The sequence below is a fragment of the Botryllus schlosseri genome, chromosome 13 (genome assembly GCF_051294905.1).
Source record: "Botryllus schlosseri isolate E-star chromosome 13, Bs_hap1, whole genome shotgun sequence".
Lineage (NCBI taxonomy): Eukaryota > Metazoa > Chordata > Ascidiacea > Stolidobranchia > Styelidae > Botryllus > Botryllus schlosseri.
Genome location: NC_137248.1, coordinates 24,748,985 through 24,772,526, shown reverse-complemented (window position 1 = coordinate 24,772,526; position 23,542 = coordinate 24,748,985). Strand labels below are relative to the sequence as shown.

The following is a 23,542-nucleotide window of genomic DNA, read 5'->3' as shown; positions in this document are numbered from 1 at the left end:
TACTTGAATATTGTCTTGGCCAAACTACTTGTCACGTTTTGGATTTTGAAAAGTTGACGCGATTTTGAGATAAGTTTGTATCAATTTTATGAGTCAATTTGTCATGAGTACCTGGTGGAATGGTCACTGTGTCACCGCAACTGGAAATATTTTCCAAGATTGTCGGGTTATTCGTCGTAAGGGTAACATTTTTCAATATTGACAGTAGTAGCCACCGCTGATTAGCTGCCGAGAGTAAGCTATATGACCCATCGAGAAAATCTACCTTCTCAAACTTCATAGTGCGGATGTAAAAATGGAAAGTATGAAAAGTGTCGTGTGAGTTGCTGTACATAGCAGATTTTCTCAAGGAGCTTATAGTTACTTTAAGCAGTCAATGGAAATCACTATTTCTTTCATTAGAGTGATACAAACCATCTTAAAACTACTTTCTAAATTTTCAATATCAAAAATGTGAAAATAGCTAATCTTGTATTAAAAAGAAGACAACTTGGTTACTCTGATCTTGAATAATTTTAAAGTAGTTTTGGCATGTCTTGGAAATTGCTACTACTACTTGCAATATAGTGGCTATATATTGTAGCAATATAATATAGTAGCAATATAGCTGACTATTTTGACCACCTCTGGCGAAGTGAAACTAATCGTTGAAATCGCCGATAGCAAATAAAATTTCAGAGCATACCGTCCTACCTCATCTCATGAACCAATTTCAATTGCACTTCGCCGCAGAGCGAGAGGAGGTTTGGCATCAAGAGGTCGAGCTCAAGAGCATGCACCGATTCAACCGAAGACGAGTCGTGGATTTGCGATTGGCTCTTTAGGAAATCCAGAGTCTCTGAAATCAATTTCAGGAAATATCACACCTTGTTAAGGGTTCTGAGATTTGTAGGGAGAAATCTTGGATTTTCCATCCAAACGATTTCAATAGGAATATGTCATATTCATATGAACAGACACTTAGAGGTACAGGATTTCAATATACAATTGAATAATATGAATAATTCATCATGAAATAAACGTAAATGAAACCCGTCAGGGGTAATCGTTTGCAACTAGCAGAGATTTCAAAACAACTTTGTACATCAGCGGTCATATCACCAAATCTGACATCACCGACTTGGAAAATTTGAATAGAGCCGAATAGATGGCTTAAGCTCAATGTGCCATTTTGAGATTATTAGAATTTTTTGAGCCAGTGATGTCATATTTGATGACACCATGGTTTTTACTCTCAAATGAATCCTAATCTCTGATAATCAAGTCTGAACCTTCAACGACGAAAATACAACGGAGCTCGCTTGGAAATTGCAAACGAAAAATTTTCACGTATGGACCCATTTAGGGAGTTATCTTTACCGCAACAGCGCAACGCCAATCTCGATCTCTTCAATGCAGATCCCAGCTTTCCAACAATGTTGGCTTTTTCTGCCAATTTGAAATAAGCGATAGAAGCGTTCTTTGTCAAATCGCAGAGCAGTTTGTTGCCATTTGTCTGATTTGTAAAAATAAAAAAATAACTTTCAGTCGTTGTAGCAGTATGGAGAGAACCGATCAGAAAAATAGTAATAAAATTACTAGATACAGTGATGCAACCAACGGGGCATAGGCGTGTCATCCCTCTTGCCATTTCACGCCCCAATTCTGGATAAGTAAGCAAATGTCACAATCAATTAAGAGGTGGTCACTATTGGAGCACTTTCACTTTTCCAACGTGGTCAAGTAGGCAGCGGAAACTTGCACTACTTTCTCAGGGGTTTTTGTCTCAGACTACTTCCACAGTTCTACTACTTACAATTTACACTGTGTATATGGAAAGCAGGAAGTAGTTTTGATCACTCTTATGCAAGAGCGGCCAACCCGTGGCCCGCGACAAGGTTCTGTGTGGTTCAAAATTAGTTATAACATTAGGTAAAATGGCAAGGCCAACACAAAAATTTGATTAGTCCGACCTCAAAATTTGATGACAAAAACATCAGGTCCGACGCATTGGCGTAACCAGGGCCAGCCACATTTACCACAGATCTTCGTATATGATCATAATGTGGAATATTCCGCAGCAGATTTATTTGACTTGAAATTTTTCTTAGCATGTCTCATGATTTATTGTTATTCGATTTCTTGCTTTTCGTATTGGAGCCCCCTCCCGAAAATTATAAATATGCGCAATTTACGGAGTTGAGATAACGTGGCGTCGAACATGCAACTATGCTTGTGTGCTCGCAGCGAGATCGCCGCCGATGAAACATTTGCACAAAATGATAGAGGCATGTTCACCGAAACCTTCGATATTGTTATGTCTAAATGCCGGAAAATCCTGCCCTTGCCAAATGAGCCCAGTAGTACACAGAGGCGACCCCCAATGAGGGCAAGTAACATATTCCTATTCATTCATTACCTTTGAAAAAATCTTCCGATTCGCGCGACCAGTGCATCAATGCACACCGCACAGTTGCTTACAGAGTTTTCATGGCATAATTGTTATCAATTTAAAAGCGTAGTAATACAAGTCTTGTTCTCAAAGTTACCTAATTCGGTTCACTCCTGTCGGACGACTAAAAAGAAGTCATCCACAGTCAAGTGGCCCGCGCAATGGTTCGTAAATCTCATGTGGGCATTTGGCTGAAAAAGTTGCCCTCCCGCTGTTTTGCGTAAAATAGTCGCGAGACCCTCATCAAATGAGTCGTTCTGCGCAGCGATACATTTTCCAATTTCTAGAGTGCCCAACCTCTGATTAGTTGTCTCAAAAGTATGCGAATCGTCGACCAAATCTACTTTTCGAAACTACTTACCAGAGTACTTTTGAGACCTTTGCTACTTCCACTTGAACCAGTTTTGGTAGACCGTGGATATCGCTACTTCTACTCGAAATTGGATAGAAATAGTTGACATCGCTTCCAGGGCTTTGGAGCCGGAGCCCGGAGCTGGAGCCAGTTATTTGAGGGGTAGCTCCGGCTCCGACGTATTTCATAAGATGCTATTATATATGCAACCACCATATCGGCTGAGTTCACATAATTCGACAGCAGGCCTTCGAGAAATTAAGAATCTTTTCCTCTTTGGCGCTACCTTTTCCGAATAACCATGTTCCTGGGGAGCAGGAGCAGAGCAGTCATATGTTCAATGTTCAATTTTCATACATGAGTGCCGAACCTCGGTATTCGAAATATGCCTGTGAATATTGTGGGTATTCGGCATATCCGCAATTTCATCATCAGCATAACCTTGTTGGTATACGGTTCGAAAATAATGATCACTATGTATTACGCGAGATGAGAGAGAGGATAAAAACGGGATTCCGTTGCACATGTCGATATGAAGAGCACGAGCCGCGAAATTCCATCTCATCGTTGCTATGAATCGGATGAGCAAATACTCGTTCTTTCGTGATAGTTCTTCAATCGGGACGCGAAATTGGACAGTGTTATTGAGTATGCAATTATGCATGCTAAGTGGGATTCATTACTGCGCATCATCGTCATTCACTCCAGTAAGGATTTTCGAGTGTAAATGGGGGATGGCAGAAGAGTAGCCCAAAACCCCACGGTATTTAATGTTGGAGACAAATTACTGATTTGATACGCGATTTCCAATGTCGTGGCGCACAAGACTTAACGGTGATAGGCGCCACTCTTTTTCTTCTTCCAATATATAAATAAACGCAATTTACGATTTGTAATCATCCGTTTCGTAAATTCATTCTTGATGTCAGCATGATACTCTAGTATTCCCGGATTATCGCGCACTGTGACTTGTAAATGTGCAATGTGCATACTGCATAGTTTAATTCGTTATGGGCATGGCGCAATGTGCATGACACAGTGTTTAATTCGATTATTCGATTCGTTTCAACGGGAAAATATTATATTTCGATAGACTCGACCGACACCGGATGGACTGGTAACGAGTGCACCAATATCAAACGTCAAACCATTAGCCATTTGGTATACAGATCTAATTTCTATTGATCACGTTGTTATATCCGACCATATTACTTTTACGACAGTTACAGTTGAATAATAATCGCACATTTAAAGATTGAATTGAGCTGTATGGCTTAATGTTAACGAGTACAGTGCCAGTGGTAAAACGCCGCATCATAATTTGAATGCCGTACAACAGCGATGGCACGGAGTAGCGTTCTAGTGAAACTATGATGTTATCGACAATTGACAAGTAGTCATTATGTCGTCACAAGCCGGTACGGCGGCACCTATGTTTTCAAGCATCCGATGTTACTGACGGCTGACAGACTCTAGATTACTATAGACAACTAACCTACGGGTAAATTAGTAGACTATATATACCAGGGGCGGCCAACCTTTTCGGCTAAAGGGCCAAATGAAATTGACAAACGAGTGCGCTGCCCACTAGCCGCGCCAGGCGCGAGAAATTTTCAAAGGTAATATTATTAATACTTGGGTATATTGCGGGTCGACTGTATACCGCCCGCTGGGCTCAGTTTGCTAGGACAGGAGTATTCAGCATCTCGAAATATCGATATCGAAGATATCCGCTAATATACGACAATCATTTTGTGCCTACATTTCATCGTCGACGACGATCTTTCTGCGAGCGCAAACGCGAAAATACTTTCTCTCGTAATTGCGAATATAGTTCGACTCAATCGGCTAAATCAGGCGTTTTTTCATTTTCAGGTGGGGGTAGGCTACAAAGAAAGAAATCGTGTGACAATTAAACACGCGATGCGTGAAGAAAAATCTTACTACTTTTTTTAGTTTATTGTAATGTACGACGATTTTCTAAAAATGTGACCGGACCCTGGATCTGCCAATGCGTCGGAACTGATATTTTAGTCATCAACATCCCAAGTGTCGCGGCCAGACTAATCATATTTTTGGTTGGCCTTGCAAGTTCACAATCTGAGCAATTCAATTTCAATAATATAACAGGGAATTTCGATAATATAATGGGAAATTAGCTCGGGGGGCTACTCAAAACCATCTCGTGGGCAAAGTATGGCCCGCGGGTTGCCCGCCCCTAATATAGACAGACACCTTCGATAGTTTTCAGAGCCGGAGCCGGAGCAGTGGTAATAATGCGGCTCCGTAGCTGGAGCCGGAGCTAATGTATGATAGAAGAAAGCTCCGGAGCCGGAGCTGGAGCAATGCAAATTTGCGGCTGCTCCAAAGCCCTGATCGCTTCTGCATTTACTTGTGTACCAACGATGACTGCTTTGACCATTTCCGGATCAATTGCAACAAGCTTCGCCTTATGCCAGTGATGCTCTATCGGGGGTCCGCGAAACCTCCAAATTTGAAAAATGCTTCATAACCTAATTTGTATTTTTTTTAATTAGAGAAATCACGAAGAAGAGCTTCATAACTGCTAAAACTTCAGGACTCGCATAAACAGAATGACCGTCGGACACAAAATATTCTACTGCACTAACTCATTCTAATTGCCAAACTGTCAATAGCCCACCGATACAAACATATTGCTGATTGGAGATGTTTGGTTGGGGTTTCGGAAATAAAGTGCATTTTCTCCTTTGATATACTGGGGTCCACAAAAAGGGTGAGAACCACTGCCTTGTGGTCACCTCATTTACCTGATCCAATCTGAAACATATGTTTTGAATGTGGAACATTTTAACACGGACAACAACAGAATGCCAGGATACATGAAAACACCAAATTGGAAATCATCACTGTTCATCCAGATATTACGCCCATATGGCGATAACATGAAAAAATGAGTAGTTCATTGCAATTTCATGGACCCCTTAAAACCAATTCACGGCCCACTGTGTAAGAACCCATACACTAGGGAGGCTCCTACAATACCAATGGAAAGGCCAATGCATTAGGTGTTGATCAATGATCAGCCTGGTCGAAACAGCCCACCAGTGACGCTAACGTATTGTAATATTCACCTGCGGATCCCCCAACAAAATGTCGAATCCCATCACGATGTGCCTCAGTGACTCAAGACAATCCTTTTCTACTTCTGCCGGCACGCCACGGGTATCTTGGGAGTGATGACCTGAAATCCACAAAATAAATTCATAACGAGACGCGATTGTTGATATCCAATGTTCTTTCCAATTCTCTACTAGTTGCTGGGAACTATTTCAGTTCATTTCAATATCGATGCATTATTTAATTGTAGACATCAAACGTGTTACATTTCTATCAAAATTCAATTCTCAAACAAAAAGGTGCAAAGGCTGTACATGGGAACACCCAGATAAGTTTGGTTACATACAAGAAAATCGAGGTTTGGAAATATGACTCACTTTCTGAAGAAGGTGATAATGAGACAAACTTTTTGGGATAGTATAGGTCTGACACGCTCGAGATGGACGCTATCTCGGTGCAATTATCGTGTTTTGCCTTCTGTTCTTGTAAACTTTCCTCTGAAAATATGGCCGCAATAGTAATTCAGCGAAATTTCGTATGATAGATGTAAACATTAGATTAGCAGAGTGAATCGGGTATCATTTATGATGCTGTCACAAGATGAATGATGTGGAAAGTCAAAATATGGTTCTTTTACGCAACCACAAACATTATAATGCCAGTTCTGCATCACATTAAAATTTTATATTTTTGTCGACCATACCAATCTCACTGCACTTAGTGACAATGCAGTGGGTTGATGGGAATGTTGCAAACATGTCATTTTCATTAGCGTGTATAGCTTCGCACACTACATATTTTGTATGCTGCAATATGATCAACCGCGATTTCAAGGATATCGAAATGATATCGAAATTTGGCTAGGAGCGTATCATTTTAGTGCTCAACCATCTCTCACTACTCGACTCAAATCATTAGAATGGACTCGATTCAGATTTGAGCAATCGAATCACTGTGCAGAGACATACTAAATAGGCTACACTCATTCCTATTTAAAATAACAAATCTCTGTGAAATAAGAAACACATTACTTCCTTCCAACTCCCAACAGTAGAGAGTTTGTTGCAAAGAACAAAGTCCAAGGCTCTAATACAGTAGTTCTTAACCAGGGTTCGCTGGGCCAGTCTCCTGGGTTCGGTGGAGGTGAACAGACACACCCGACTTCTACAGAAGCCCCACTGATTTATATATTCTTGTTCCCTTTCATGTGAAAATCATGTTTTGATGGTCTTGTTCTTTTGGTGATGAATAGTTCATATTACGCACCAGTTTTCTAAGGTAATGTAGACTATTAGAAGTGTTTGTTTTTGAGATGATAGGTGAAAATTTGGGGAACACCGATGGATTGCAGATCAACGTCGGGTTCCACAGGCTAGTCAAGATTGAGATCCCCCGCTCTACTGGAAGTCACATCATTGCTCACTCAAGCACACTGACCTGCCTCGGAATACGCTGCACACGTATCACAAGTCTTCCAATCTTTCGGATGAGAATAGGAATCTACAAATACAAAGAAAAATCTAATATCAAGGGACATGCAGTATGCAAAATGCACATACAACAGTGCTAGCCACAAAAAAGTGGCAAATAGCATCCAGTTGCTGTTGTCAACTTGAGCAGAAAGAAAAATCTCCAAGCATGGGCATGGGCATTGGGCAGCTTCAAGAAAAAAAGCGCGAAAGGAAACCTACAAAACAAACCTTTAAACGTTTCAGTGCCAATAAATTAAAAGTTAACAACTTGCAGAACAGTTGACCTTGAAGTTCTCATGTCATGTCATGTCATGTCAGTCGTACCAGTTCATTGTTCGAGCATTCTACTATAAAATGAAGATCTGAAAGTTCCCCAGTCAGCAGTTTCAATAAGTAGAATTGGTCGATGGGTCACACACTTCTAAATGGTAGTCTTCGAAATGACAAGTGCGTCTCCACTACCAACGCAAAACGGCCAATGACAATGAGGTGCAATTTTCGTAAAATACATTTTGTTACCATGATAATTTCACTTAGAACCGTAATGTATGCACATCTACTTTCTACTTGACAATATCCAAAGCAAAAAAAAGTAATGAGCTTGGCCTAAAAACCTGTTAAAGTTCAAGTGGAAGTCACTAAAAACATAACCACTTGAGCAATTAGTCTAGAACAGCTAAAACCTACTTGTAGTACATGGAAAAAGTAGAACAACTTAGTTACCGACCACCTGTGACAATGACTCGAGTCGCATATTCTATTTCGAACAGAGACCATGGCCCAAGCGGAATGTGACTTGAAATTCCAATCGAAACCTGTGAGAATAAACTTACAATCGTGTTTGCTTTCGGACTGGCTGTCCATATGCGCGCCAATCTTCAATTGCGGCAGAAAGAGGGAGGAGAGAAGACACGCTGCATGACCGGCCACTTCCTGGTGCTTGGTTTGATCCAGGAGTTGGACGCAGTGAAGGAGTAATTTGCGGACGGTATTGTGATGATTGCAAGAATCCTGGCTCTGTTGAAAATAAGGAACTGCTAAAGCACTATCATGATCTCACACTGTCGCAATTCCTTTTACCAAAGCTGGCCACATTGATTCGAGTGCTCGAATCTGAATCGAGTAGTAATTCTACTGATTCGCACAGAGTGGTGAGCGATGATTCTTTCGAGCATGGAAATGATACGCTCCATGCCACTAGCAGTTACTTTATTAACGAAAATTATGGTTTCAATAATAGCATTTTCCTCTTGGTCGAATCGTGGTATACAAAACGTAATACAGTCGTGGAAATGGCACATTTGTAAAGTCTTGATCAACCCACAGCATGGTTACAACGTGCAATGAGATGGGTGCCGTATGTCAATGCATCAGTCGGTTTCACAAGCAATCAACAGATAGCAATTACCTGCATGAGATTCATGGCAGTTTTGTATAGTAGCATTGCCACGGAGATCACGTAGGGATTCTGATGTTGACTGCCTTGTGCGTCTCCACCACTGCCCTGACAGAGAGTGCTCAAATCGTACAGTTTTATGACATCGTCGCCACTACCCTGCAATAGAACAAGCCTGTCTATCATACGTCACAGGAATGGTGAATACAGTCCCTACGACATAATGTCACTAGGATATATATACCGGTATATTCAATAGAAATAATATTAATTTGTGAATTCCATGATTCATATTCGAACGGCATCAAAACGAATCCGCCAGGGTAATAGCAAAGGACCATCATCTAAACCATGGCTTCTTAACCCGTAGGCTCTGTGCCATGCTTGCCCTACTCTCGAACCGGTGATTCCTACCCATACCACCAATGTTCCCTCTAATTTTTGACGAGTCTGCGCGGGTGCCTTTATTTTGTACATGCAAGCTAATGAAAAGCTAATTAAGCTAATGAAACACTAATTAAGCTAATGAAAAAGTAACCTAACGGAAAGTAAGCTAATTAAAAGCTAATGAAGCTAATGGAAAGCTAATTAAGCTAATGAAAGTACGCTAATGAAAAGCTAATGAAGCTAAAAGCTAATGACGCTAATAACTATGCTGTAGCACGGGGGCCTTTCGACCCGCGATCCGAGCAAGTATAGGCGGTTTGCCATAGGGCTGCGTGTTTTGGGGTAGGTGACGCGTGGCAAAGTTGCGGCAGTTATGTCGCCCACGTTAAAGTATAGGCGAGCTCGAAAATTTTCAAAGTCCAAACTCCCCTTTGAAATGCATGGGCTCCGTTAAAAGGTCTGCTCCCGCCAGGCGGGTCGAAAGGTCCCCCGTGCTACAGCATAGTTATTAGCGTCTTTAGCTTTTAGCTTAATTAGCTTTCCAGCAGCTTCATTAGCTTTTCATTAGCTTACTTTCCATTAGCTGACTTTTTCATTAGCTTAATTAGCTTTTCATTAGCTTAATTAGTTTTTCATTAGCTTAATTAGCTTTTCATTAGCTTAATTAGTTTTTCATTAGCTTAATTAGCTTTTCATTAGCTTAATTAGCTGTATTAGCTTTTCATTAGCTTGCATGTACAAAATAAAGGCAGCCGTCTGCGCACACTCATTAACTCACTGCGCAGAGAACAGTGCATAACGACTAAAAAAGGTCATCACTTCGGATTTTTTGTACTTTCTGAAAGATGTACTTTCTGCCTTTGATGCAAGTAATGTTGTTTACCAATACAAGTGCCACTGTGATAGTAGGTATGTAGGACGTACATCTCAAAGATTGTTTGAGCGTATTAAGCAGCATATCCCAAAATTGATTCGGTCAAAAACATGCGCAAATGATCGCGCGGAGCTCACACGTCAGTGCAAATTGGCTGCAAAAACAGACTGCTATGATGATTACCAAGCATATGCTTCGTCAATCGGTCAGCATCTGAGCGAAAACCTTGCCTGTGCAAAGCACTATGATGACAATATGTTCACTGTCATTGCGCGTGGTAGGTCTGTGTTTCATTTAAAAGTGTTGGAGTCTACTATTATTCAGTTGAGCAAACCTATTTTATGCAGTCAGAAGGATTTCCTCTATAACCTACAAATTTCTCATTAGTGCGTGTTGTTCCGTGCGTGTAATTGTTTATTTACAAATTGTGCTGCTACTATAGTACCGTATGTGTAGTTTGTTATTGTTGCCATTGATACGATGCGAATTTCATGGTCTGTGATTTTGATTGTTGCGTCATACTTTGCCTTTTTGGTTTTGCTTTTAAATCTGTTTAAATCCCTTTAGTGTGCCGATAACTCTTGAAAAGAGGCACCCGAAAAGTCTTCGAGTTTAATAAATATACTGCTACAATGGATGTTGTATTGAAAGGATTTTTTGTGCGCAACTTAGATTTTCTGTGGCAGAGACCGCGTCAGCACTGCGCATTTGCACAGCTTAGAGTGAACATTGCATAAGACTCAAACCAAAAAAGACTAAGAACACTTTCACTACTGTAATTTACCCTTTACCAATAGTAAGTACTAAAAAATATAAATATTATTTAGGGGAAGTAAAACATAGAGAGTATTACACAGAAAGTAAGGTAAATGCTGGTGAATGGTCTGGAAAAATATGCTCTCAGTACCGATTTGATGCACAAATCTCCTTATTCGTCTCGACATCTTTATTAAATGCATTTCAATACATCAACTGCCACCCAAGAAGGTCGTAAGAGAGGCTTTGAAACGTCATAGACAAATGCTTGTCACAAGGTGTGAGCAAAAACTCATTACGTGCAGGGAAGTTTGACTGATTTGGATGAACATTTCAAGTAGGTCAGGGGCTGGCGGGCCACAGGTTTTGAGTGGTCCACGCGGGTAATTCTCAAAATTAGTTATATTTATATCAGGGTTGTAATGACTCGACTCGAGTCACGATTTTCTGATGACTCGACTTGACTCGAATCGTTTTCTCAAAATACGGAAATTACTCGACTCGAGTCAATCTGTGCATTGACCCGAAATTGCGCACTACTCGAACCAAGTTATATGACTCAAGACTCGGATGGCCAAAATTTGATGGACGACATTTCATTGTAGTTGCGAAGAATAGGAAAGTAGCCACACTATTGGGATTTCGTCTGATGGTGCTAGTACTTAAAAAGGCGACCAGAAAATGCTAAAAGTGAGGAAAATGAGCATATTATAAATGCGAACCATTCGATATCACCAAACAGAGTTATCAAAAGTGGGTTTAACAAGACTAACTGGAAACTGAGCAGACAACACAATGACTTGAACTCGAGTCAAAACTATAAAAGCGAACTTGACTTGTGACTCGGAGCCTTGTGACTTGGTTACAACCCTGATTTATATATTGAAAAAAATAAATTACCCAGGTAATTTATAGCTAGATCTACTGGTCATGGGGGTCACCTTACCTTAAACAGCCAATAGGTATGCCCTTCCTTTGTGCAGTTGGACTTTAAGAAGGAGAGAATATTTTGTGCAATATCTTTAATGACCTGCGGGCTAAAGCTGAAGCAAAAAAAAAGAATTATTAAAAAAAAGTCATTTATGAACGTAATAATTCCACCAGTGCAGTTGAAACCAAACTTGGAATACTTCTATAACATAAAATCGAGGTGGTGACATGGCAATCTGGGCCACGAGGCTGTTTAGAGAAAAGTTGGCCCATAAATGCAATTGGGAAGGAGCAATAAAAGTTTCCTGTAATGTCCACATTTAAAGCTGATAACATTCACATGAACTATTTAAACAAGGCGTGAAATTGACCATGATCTTAATTTGATCCATATTGTCTGCTATCAGTTCAATGAAGCAATCAGCAAATGAAACAGCAAATACAAGTCGGAAATTAGGATTTTTGCCCAATAACTTAAAGTGTGTTAATCAACATCAACAAATGGCATCCGAAACTGGTAACACAAACACCAAGGAAACATTACCTTGAATCTTTGAGTTTGGGTATATCTTCCGTCTTGATGAATTCGTAATTTTGAACGATCCCTTCCACGTGAAAGCACATCACAAGCTCCGGCACGTTGCATATTAAATTATCCAGCCAATAATCGATTCCGGTCAGAATATTGATGGGTTTCTGTGAATCACTGAAAAAGGATGAAATGATGTTTGAGAGTAGAAATTGCAATTGAAGGTCCCTTTCCAACATACATTTACTGCTTAACAAAAGAAAGTCATTTAGGCTTCAGAAACAGTTGAAGTAGAACAAAAAACACTGGAATAAGTGGTGGAAGTTCGAAAATGGTTGAGTCAAATAACCATTAGGGCTAGGTATAATGATTCAAATACTCAAACCCGAACCGAGGATTATCAACGAGAATTAGATTTACACCTCTATTTTCCAACTGAAAGAGCCGGCCATGATTGGCCGTATCGCAGAATCCAAAAACGTAGTACAAAGTTAAAAACAAAGGTGCATGGTCGAAAATATCCTCATTTATTTTTAATATGATGTAAAATTGGAATTATTTTCTTGGAGATCGCGCAAAAGGCACTCGAACTTTCCAAATCATTTATGTGACATCAGATCAAGTGCTACTCGAACAACCGACTAGACTTTAATCGTACTAATTCAGAATGGAATCAGTCAGCTACTACCCAGCTCTAGCCGTGTTAGGCTGTGGCAGTAAACAAAAGTTACTATTTTCTGTCCGGAAATCATGTACCGTCAACAGCCTAGCTTCTATGTGATGCAGTAGTTCTGCTCTCGAGTCAAGATATCTACCTCTAACACTTACCGAAGTCGCAGGCTGACAGCCGGATACTTTCCCCCACCGAATATCGGCATATTCGTCCCTAGGATCATTTTCAGATCTTCAAACGTCCATAATATGTTTCTCTCGAATCGAAACGCTTCGTCGTCAAACGTCTGCAGAATTAATTAACATAGAAGATCTAATATTAAGATTTAACTCGTTTTTGGATATCATTGGAAGTAGATCTACATAGGGCGTGTTCTGAGTTCATTGATATGGGTGAGTGGTATTGTGTGAAAAGTAACATACCAGGAATAAGTACCCATAACAAACAAATTGCTAAGAGATTAAAGCTCTGCTGATACACAACATGTTAGTGAAAAGAATAGCAGAACAGCTAGCTGCCTGTCAAGGCCAGTTCATCAATTACGATAGTACAGCAAACCTGTGAGCCTTGGGGAAGATTTTCATGAGGTGTCCAGTATTTCCATCTTCTTTCACTTTGTTCTTGCGCGAAATGATCAGGTTTCAAGATGTTTGGGAGTCTTGGAATTCTGTGAAAAAAAAGAAGATTCCAAAGAAGCCTCATTCAAAATTTCAACATTCTATCACACCACGATTTCAATTGAACTGGGTCAGGGATTAAGAACAGATGGAATCATGTTAGTCTTATGGTTTTCAAGTGCTTTCAGCAGAATCAGTAAACAGGGATTAAAAATCGGAATACACAACGCAGGAGAAGAAATATCTCAATGAAGTAACTAATCAATAGCTATAGATTGCAATGGGCGACACCTTGGAAACTTTGTTCTGACATATACAAATACTCATATGGTTCTCCAGGCGTTATTTTACAGAGCGTGGCCATTACATCTTGCATGCATGAAACAATTATCATGGATATGCGATTCTTCTGAAGCAGCATGTTTGTGCTGTTTCCCTCAGCCAACTTTTCAGGTAACCGCCTATTTACATGGGTACTTAAAAACTCGGCTGCTTGGCATGGAAATGTAACACAGAAAGTCAGTGTAACTTAATACCAATGTTACATTTGTGAAATATCTATATCATTGATAATTCTGGTGAACGTGCCGCGACATTTGAGAATATGATCACGAGGTGAAAAAAGGCTAAATTTCCCCTTGCATACGAGAGAGAGCATTAAGCGTAAGAAGAAACTTATAAATATTGCAATATGCATTGTTCGCGGACGTAAGCTAGAAAAAACCATGCACTTTGAAAACGGTGTTGCTGTAATGCTGTATCTGAGTAATACCCGGCTACAGGTCTGCTACTGGGCATTTTATAGCAAGAATGGTGCATTGGGGCAACTGTGCAACAGAAACTACACATGCAAATGCTACATTATGTCCTGATTATCAGCTATTTTGTAAAATTTTACTGATGATAGCATTCTGCACAGAACTCATTGCCAATAAACATGCACCCATCCATCATATAATATCATTTGCTATTGAGGACATTCAAGTTGAGGTAGCGTTATTTTAAAACATAAATTATCAGCCAAAAAGCCATCATCACAGAGGTTCCTCCAAATATAGATTTCCACTATACCCAATGTTGCTTTCAACGTCGCTCTTCCGACTGGGAGATCTCGGAGTTACTGACCGATCTTCCAGTTTATTGCAAGACTCTTGATAAACACTGCAAAACATTGACAACATGGTGGTGAAAAAAATGGTGTTTTAGGGCAGGACAATACTAAATATAAACTAGTAGGCTATAATGAGTATTTTCCCCTGCAATGGATACGGTTGATATACCGGACCAGTATTCAATTGTTAATCAACTTGTAGACTCGATGAGCAAACGGGGATCAAAATAATCACAATAACAGCATAATTTGCAAATAAATGTCTTAGAAGAGAGAGGAATGCATAAGATTTTGGCGGTTAACAAGATGAATCTTAACTCTCTCCGCGGAGAACATATGAAATTTTGTCTTCAAATACCAACCGATATATTTGAGATTCATGAGCGTTTACAAGGACGAAGTACAGATAAATTTGGTCAAAGTGACCTGTCCAGAGCTGTTTAAAATAATCTACATTCTGAATTTGAATTTCCAAATCAAAAGAAGTTGTGGTTGTTTAGTTCACTTTGCATTTTTATATCCTCTTTTCAGGACACGTACTCTAGAATTAGTAGTGATGAGTTGGGCTGGACAGAATCGAGCGTCTGAGTGAGTCGATTTTAAATCGAGTTGTAAGCTTTGAGTCGAGTATCGAAAATACAATCTTAATTTCTAAATTCACTGGGAGTGTACGATTTCAGCACTGTAAAAATCTTCCCTCGCTACTCGATTCAAATCATTAGAGTTAAGACTCAATTCAGATTCGAGCACGCGGACCAATGTGCCCAGCCCTAGTTATGAGCCATTATTTTCCAGCTTGAAGGAAATGAGACGATCTGAGATTCCTCGGACATCCCATTGTTGGACGACCAGATGTTGGCATTGAGCCTAATCAAGCATGCTTCGGGCCAGTGGCTCTCAACCTTCTAGACCTCGCGGACCAGTAAAATTTTGAAACAAATGTTGTGGACCTGTGAATCTCCATGAATCGAAATTAGCCCGAATCTAAGAACGACAAATGCATGCAACTCAATTGTAATGTTGTAAACTTCGATTTAATGCTGCCTTTTTAATATTAAATATTTATATGAGGCTGGTGGCTCTGTTGAAATTTCTCCCCAGAGTTCCAGAGTCCTGTTGAAGACCGTTAACTTGACTGTGATTGTTTGATATCATTTGAAAGAAATGTGACATTGATGTTTGCTATAGCCCCTATTATACTGCCAAGTGTCGCTAGCTTTCACATATAACTTGTCCGAAACGTACGCCTAATTAGCCCATGAATTTTCTATTACTACACCATACAGAAATAATAAATTGATGTTCTATTACTCTAGTTACTGGACAAGTGTCCAACGTCCTGCATTTTGGAAGTGAGAATGAAATCTGTCACTTGTTTAGGGATCTGCAGGATACTTGTCGAGGACCAGTGGTCTTGAAACACGGCTTTAGACCAGCGGTTCTCAAACGCCGGTCCGTGGCAAGTTTCCTGCCGGTCTGGGACATATATATATTAGAATTTTATACCTCAATTCCAAAATGCAGGAAGATGGACGCTTGTCCATTAGAGAAATGAAACTTCAAATTATAAATTAAGTTAGAAGTTTGGAACATATATTTCTGCATTTTCGTAGGATAATAGAGATTTCGTGGTCCACTTTGGGCGTATGTCACAATTGTGCGAGTATTGTACGAAACTGTTTAAAAGCAGCCTACGACTCGTTTCGGACAAGTTACATGTGGAAGCTGCGGAAGACTTTTAAACAAACATCGTTAAATTCCGTCAATGCAATTAAGCGATACTTAACAGCATAATAGGACCAGGCAAATAGCATCTCATTCATTTCAAAGAATACCGAACAATCACGATTAAGTTAGTGGTCTTCAACAGGACTCCGCGAGCTTTGCCTCACCTATACTTATCAGAATCACGCATAAATATGTTGGCCTACTACCAAAAAAGTAGCATGAAATTGAGTTGAGTCCATTTGTCGTAATTAAATTCAGGGTTCATTTTAAAGGTTCGCGAGCTCAAAAAGGTTGAGAACTACTGCTTTAGACGACATAACCATTTAATCGCTATGGCCAGGCAACTTTGTGACTTTGTTTAAAAATCAAACAGTGAACATTAAACGGAAATTGAGTATCATAGTACTATGGTAATTAAGCCTTTATCGAAATCAAGTAGGTTGTCATGGCAATGTAGGCCTACCTGTAATATAAAAATTTAGAAAGCATCATGCGGTCATTTTGTGAAGAGGGACTCTTCTTCTTCAGCAAAGTATGGCCGTCACTTTGTTGAAATAGTTCTCGGTAAAAATCACGGAACCATGTCCATTCGGAGCCTGAAAAAATACAGTATATCGTTTTATTATGATGACACCGCGCCTATAATTATACTTGAATACCAATACCACTGTAGCGTGAACGTATGACATAGAACAGGCGTCCAGAGTATGTGACCCGCCATTTGTTCTATTCTACTACCCATCATTTGTTCTATTCTACTAAGGTTACCTATTCGCTCTAGAGGCCAACTTAAGTCTGTGCCTACGGAAGGAGTTCGTGTATCTTCTAGAAATAGTACACTGGATCATTGTTCATTTTCATGCTGATGACGTCATATTTTGTGATACGATTGATGATATACAATGTTCTTTTCAATGCTCTTACAGTTGCTGACAATTACGCCTGATGAGTGTCAGCCGAAAATATTTGGGTTTATTTCAATATAAATAAACTATTCAATTTTTCAATTCAATGCTATTTCATCTCCGTCATCAGGGCCATATTCGTCAATTCATTTCATTTAGCAGCGCCTTCGCAGCTCCAAATAATTTAGCTACCATACCTAATAAATAAGCAGTTTGAGACGGTCACTTTAATACAGAGATTAATTGAAATCTTTGATACAAATAACCTCAAAACATGGTCACATATCACTTTTCTAGATAAGCTCACCAGCATAATCTCACCAACCATAAGTTCTGATGATGATTAGCTTTCACAGTCTACCAGACGAAAGCATCACTAAATAATGTTCGAAAACAATCGCCAATTGAATTCGGTAGTGCAAAATAGATTAACAACAGATAAGAGACTGATTAATGGACAGATGGATAGATTCATTGATTTGTCACACTAGTGAAAATCCAGTAAGGACCAGGATGACGAGGGGCTGCGAGGGCATGGTACACTGTCGCCACTTGCAGGAGTAGACAGTGTACTGTTGACACATTACAATACGGTAACACAAAATGTACTTGGATATTACCTTGTTCAGAGTGCTTTTTAATGTCAAAATTTTCCAATAGAAGAGTCCTGCCAACTCTGTGGATTGCCATGCTTGTGTGAGCGTTGCTGTATGGAATTTTCAGCAATTTCTTGATATTCTGAAATTGGCATTTCTCAATTACACAGGGCTTATAGTAGAATACACTAGAACTGGGCTTCCTGCATTTTTTTAAGGCCCGACTCCTAATTTTTGGGGGGGTTATTACCAGGGTTGTAATGACTCAACTCGAGTCACGATTTTCTGATGACTCAACTTGTCTCGAGTCATTTTATCAAAATACGGAATTGACACTCTCGAGAGTCAATCTGTGTATCGACTCGACTTGGACTCGAGTCATTGCGCATGACTCGGACGGCCAAGACTGACATTTTATGGAATTTTCGAAGAATCGTAAAGTAGCCACACTGTTGGGATTTGGTCTATTGGTACTGGTAATTGAAAATGCGACCAGAAACAGCTTAAAGTGAGGAAAATTAGTATATTATAAATGCAAATTGCAATTCATTCGATATCACTAGAGTTGTATAAAGTGGGTTTAACAGGACTGTAACTGGAAACTGAGCAGTCAACACAATGACTTGGACTCGACCATCTGCTCGCTGCCTTGGACTTGGACTATAAAAGTGACTTGTGACTCGGAGTCTTGTGACTTGATTACAAACCTGGTTATTACCTTAGACTTCCTTTGTAACCTAGCCTGAAATTTTTATTGAGTTGCATTAATTGGACAGAAAAATGCAATAAGATTAAACTGAGTAGGTAACAACAACAACATGTTTGTTTCATTAAATTCAAGGAATTTTAAATGTTTTTCAATATCTACGATGTAATCACACCAATTGCTGTGTACAAAAACTTTAAATTGTGGCCATGCCATTGACAAAGCAACACATATGTCATAGTACCAACTAATACCAACAAAATATTTCGTCCCCAACCGATCGATCAGTAGCCGATTCGCTATGCATGTCAAAATTACTGGAATAAGCCAACACAAAGACAACAATACCCCTATTGAAAAGGTTTGTGGATACTTTTGGCTAACAGCCTTAACTACCGCACCTAACCATGACTGCCTTTAGTTTGCAATATTTTCAATTATCTACGACTATCGGTATCCATGAAATGAACTAAATCTGGCATAATTATGTGTTAAATCCACATATTGGGGTACTCATTTATGGATTCCAGAATCTGCTTATTACTATTCAACTTTGGCATGAGGATCATTTACTGCTACTTTAATCAAACCATGGATTGGCCGTACATTCCGGATTTCAATACTCGAGGTTTTTAGCCTTCACCTTACGATTTTCTTTAACCTTTCATGACCTGGTAAAACTACTCCACAGATCTCAATTAAGAGCCTGTGCACTTCAATACGATTTGATAATGTACATACTGTACCATAATCTAACAGTTTGGTGAGCATATCGAGGAAGCCATACCTCCGCATCAGAGACCACATCCACCTTTCCAACATGTTGTAAATGGTTTCCAGCCATGGCAAAACCGCTAAAGAGTTGATTCCGATTGCTGACATATCTTGAGCCAGGTAATACCACTTCAGGCCTCAGGCCAATCGTTTTTCTCAGCCAGTTTGATGGGGCATTGTTCAGATCAGTCCGAGGAGGTAATCGTAAATACACGGCATTACCCTCTGATGCAGAGTAGGTAATCACAGCCTTAGATCTAAAATATAATATTGTGTAAATTTAGAACTAAACTTCGATAGAGCATAGATACACAACACCAATTATTCAGTCGGGGGTCAAATTTTGGCAATTTACTTAAGATAAAATCCTCCGGTTAAGAAACTACAATTCAACCACCGATTCCAGTCTGGCACGCACGGGGATTCCAACCCGGCAAGTCAGTGTGACAGACGGAGACAGCCAGACTTAGAAACTATCAATCTCGACAGTCCACAAACTACTGGTCACTATAGTTATAGTTGTGGATTTTGCACATTGAGTACAGTAGTTTTCGAGTTCTAACTTCTATAACATATGAAGCATTTCCAAAATTCAGTAATTCACTAATTTGTGCAAGTTTCAATAAATTTACCTGCATACCGTAACAATCACCGGAACACATATAATAGTAATAATGACCGCATGTCCTCACCTGACCCCAACTTGAGAAGCAACATCGGTCTTTGCCTCTGGAGAAGCTTTACTTGAGTCGTGAGATTGCATTCGGAACTATGTGTCAAAACGTTCCCGCTACCACTCACCAGGACGAAGTTAGCCATCAAATTCTAGCCATCAAAAATAAATATCAGAACTACTGTGTAGAGTACCGCAGTTATCGGATGTATCACCAGGATCAAGTTTCGGCCATTCCGCGGGGCAGCCATCGGCCCCATACGATGTTTCGACGTAGGTTACGGTGAAATACTCATTAAATTGCCTTCAAATCAATAAAGCGTATAAATACTCGACTGATTTTATCGCATCACGTCATTTGTGAAACAACTAATAAAGAATATAAGCTCGACTAGCACCTCAACACTGTTAACTCAACACAGCTATCTCGAGAATGACTATGTCCATCATGGCATCCTGTCAATTGCATTATTCATGAAAAAAGGAAATTATAGAATTAAAACCCTATCACACGAGATAAAATGTACCAATTGTGTATATATGCTCAATAAGAAAGTATTCAGCGGCATGAGGTAACATATTGTAATCGGTTAACCTGTCCGACCCGTAATGGAGTCCACTCTAGCACCCAAGCAACGCAGGCTGATGGGGTGACGGCCTAGTTTACTACAGAATATTGGGATTTAACAATTTTGTCAAGAATTCAACAAAGCATTGTCAAATTTCAGGTGAAAACAGGTATGCGTCAACAGTGCACAGATCTGATCATTTCACTACGAGGTCTACTTACCCGAAGTTTCTCTTTTCTTCAATATTGGGTGAACCCACAATCTTTTCTTTAGTTTCAGTCAAAAGTAGCAAAGTCAGCGCCAAAAGGAGCCGCTTTTTCTTTCGGTCTCTACTCATCAATACCGGCATCGCGATAAACTGATTCGAGTGCAAGTACGAGTTGCCGCCGCTGTGCGCTTCCCTACGCCACGAAAAAAACGCTCGGAGATCGATTTTCGAGCGCAGTGAGGCGAAGCGTAATGAAGCATAATGAGGCGTAATGAGGCGCTCAAAATTATAATAAACAAACACAGCCTTCGCCTTCAATGTAAACCAGTGTCCATCACCCTTAACTCAACACAGCTATCTCGCGAATGACTATCTCCATCATGACATTTTCACAGCTGCAAGGTATCGCTCTGCTGCAAACGAAATTTCGCAAAATGTAGTTTTAGCACACAAAATCTGGATTTGACAAAACAAATATTGCTCCGACACGCTAAACGCCGTACCTCAAATGTCTCTAAACTATATGATACGCTCAACTAAACAGTCACTAAACTTAGAATCGAATCCATCTTCTTCAAACTAGAGACTGTGGCAATGTATGGCGTTCACATATGTATAGTTTGCAGGCAAATCTGACACCACACAAATTGTCAACTATCTCCAAGTGGCGCATTCAAATTTATCACGAAAAATATTCGACACCAATTTTCAGCGATATCCAAGTGGCGCAAGGTGTCCAACGGACCCGATACGCTGGACTGCACAGTCATGAAAATTCAAATTTATGCACGAAAAATATTCGAAATTTTTCAAACTATACCCTGTGTCAAGGAATAGTTTTCATATACCTATAGCCTGTAGTTAAACGTAACAGCACACCGATTTTCAGCGATATCCAAGTGGCGCAAGGTGTCCAACGGACCCGATACGCTCGAATGCACAGTCATAAAAATTCAAATTTATGCACGAAAAATATTCAAAATTTGCCAAACTATACCCTGTGTCAAGGAATGGTTCTCAAATACCTATAGCCTGTAGTTAAACGTAGCAGCACACCGATTTTCAGCGATATCCAAGTGGCGCAAGGTGTCCAACAGGCGCGATACGCCGACTGCACAGTCATTGAAATTCAAATTTATTCACGAAAAATATTCGAAATTTTTCAAGCAATAGCCTGTGTCAAGGAATAGCTTTCAAGTACGTATAGCCTATAGTTAATCCTAGCATCACACTAATTTTCAGAGATATCCAAGTGGCGCAAGGTGTTCAACGGGCCCGATACGCTCGGCTGCACAGTAATTGAAATTCAGATTTATTCACAAAAAATAATCGAAAATTTTCAAACTATAACCTGTGTCAAGGAATGGCTTTCAAATACGTATAGCCTACAGTTAGGCCTAGCGTCACACCAATTTTTAGCGATATCCAAGTGGCGCAAGTTGTCCAACGGGCCCGACACACCTGACTGCTCAGCTCAGTGATAAAAATACAAATTTATTCACGAAAATATTCGAAAATTTTCAAACTATAACCTGTGTCAAAGAATGGCTTTCAAATACGTATAGCCTACAATTAGGCCTAGAAGCACCCCAATTTTCAGCGATATCCAAGTGGCGCAAGGTATCCAACGGGCCCGACACACCTGACTGCTCAGTGATAAAAATACAAATTTATTCACGAAAATATTCGAAAATTTTCAAACTATAACCTGTGTCAAAGAATGGCTTTCAAATACGCATAGCCTACAATTAGGCCTAGAAGCACCACAAATTTCAGCGATATCCAAGTGGCGCAAGGTGTCCAACGGGCCCGATACGCTCGGCTGCACAGTCATTAAAATTCAAATTTATTCACGAAAAATATTCGAAAATTTTCAAACTATAACCTGTGTCAACGAATGGCTTTCAAATACGTATAGCTTACAGTTAAGCCTAGCATCACACTAATTTTCAGAGATCTCCAAGTGGCGCAATGTATAACCAACCAAATATTAATAGCAGTGAATGGTATTAAATGGAAAATAATAGTGAAATAATAATATAATTATGTGAATAAATGTTTTTTACAAATGTATGTATCCATCAATCTGGACACGGCGGTATGAAATATCGACAAAAACGAAATTAAATGATACGAAAATTCAAACAATAGTAAAACAATAAAATAATAAATAATAATAAATAATGTAAATGAATAATTTCAAATGCCTATAGCACACAGTACCTTTACAGAGTACCATAACACCAATTGTCAGTGATATCAAAGTGGTGCAAGGTGTCCAGATGCGTGCCATGAACCAGGAAACTAAATTATAACTGACACACAAATATAATGAATACAATCATAGGATCATACTAAATTTGAATCACAATGAATAAATGAAAATAAAATGATAATAAATAATACAAACGTGCCAATGAATGACTTCCACATACATATGGCATACAGTCAGGCAATGTTCCCTCTAATTTTTGCCGAGTCTGCGCACACTCACCAACTCACTGCGCAGACCCTTGGAAAACAGTGTGTAACGACTAAAAAAAAGCTCAGCACTTCGGATTTCTTGTGCGCAACTTAGATTTTCTGTGCGCAGAGACCGTGTCAGTACTGCGCATTTGCGCACGTGCGCAGCTTAGAGGGAACATTGCAGTCAGGCCATAATAAATTATAGCAATATTCGAGTGGCTCAAAGGTGCCAAACACCATCGACTAAGTGAGCTCATCTACTTGTCGCACAGGAATTACATTGCCATGGT

The 23,542-nt window shown here is 39.7% G+C and overlaps 1 protein-coding gene across 1 annotated transcript in view; it reads right to left on the bottom strand.

Moving 5' to 3' along the window:
• The window catches only part of LOC145453194 (erythroid differentiation-related factor 1-like), a 28,942-nt gene extending 8,793 nt beyond the window's left edge, over window positions 1-20,149 (bottom strand). The window contains exons 1-16 of the mRNA XM_080331171.1: window positions 20,029-20,149; window positions 19,350-19,593; window positions 17,881-17,998; window positions 16,819-16,951; window positions 14,588-14,677; window positions 13,458-13,566; window positions 13,055-13,185; window positions 12,242-12,403; window positions 11,714-11,810; window positions 8,763-8,909; window positions 8,188-8,371; window positions 7,320-7,382; window positions 6,260-6,379; window positions 5,897-6,006; window positions 1,360-1,495; window positions 694-838 (exon numbers count right to left, since the gene is read on the bottom strand). Coding sequence (XP_080187297.1) covers window positions 694-838; window positions 1,360-1,495; window positions 5,897-6,006; window positions 6,260-6,379; window positions 7,320-7,382; window positions 8,188-8,371; window positions 8,763-8,909; window positions 11,714-11,810; window positions 12,242-12,403; window positions 13,055-13,185; window positions 13,458-13,566; window positions 14,588-14,677; window positions 16,819-16,951; window positions 17,881-17,998; window positions 19,350-19,593; window positions 20,029-20,099 — 2,060 coding nt within the window. The 5' untranslated portion in view covers window positions 20,100-20,149. The remainder of the gene's footprint in view (window positions 1-693; window positions 839-1,359; window positions 1,496-5,896; window positions 6,007-6,259; window positions 6,380-7,319; window positions 7,383-8,187; window positions 8,372-8,762; window positions 8,910-11,713; window positions 11,811-12,241; window positions 12,404-13,054; window positions 13,186-13,457; window positions 13,567-14,587; window positions 14,678-16,818; window positions 16,952-17,880; window positions 17,999-19,349; window positions 19,594-20,028) is intronic.
• Window positions 20,150-23,542: the final 3,393 nt, after the last annotated feature.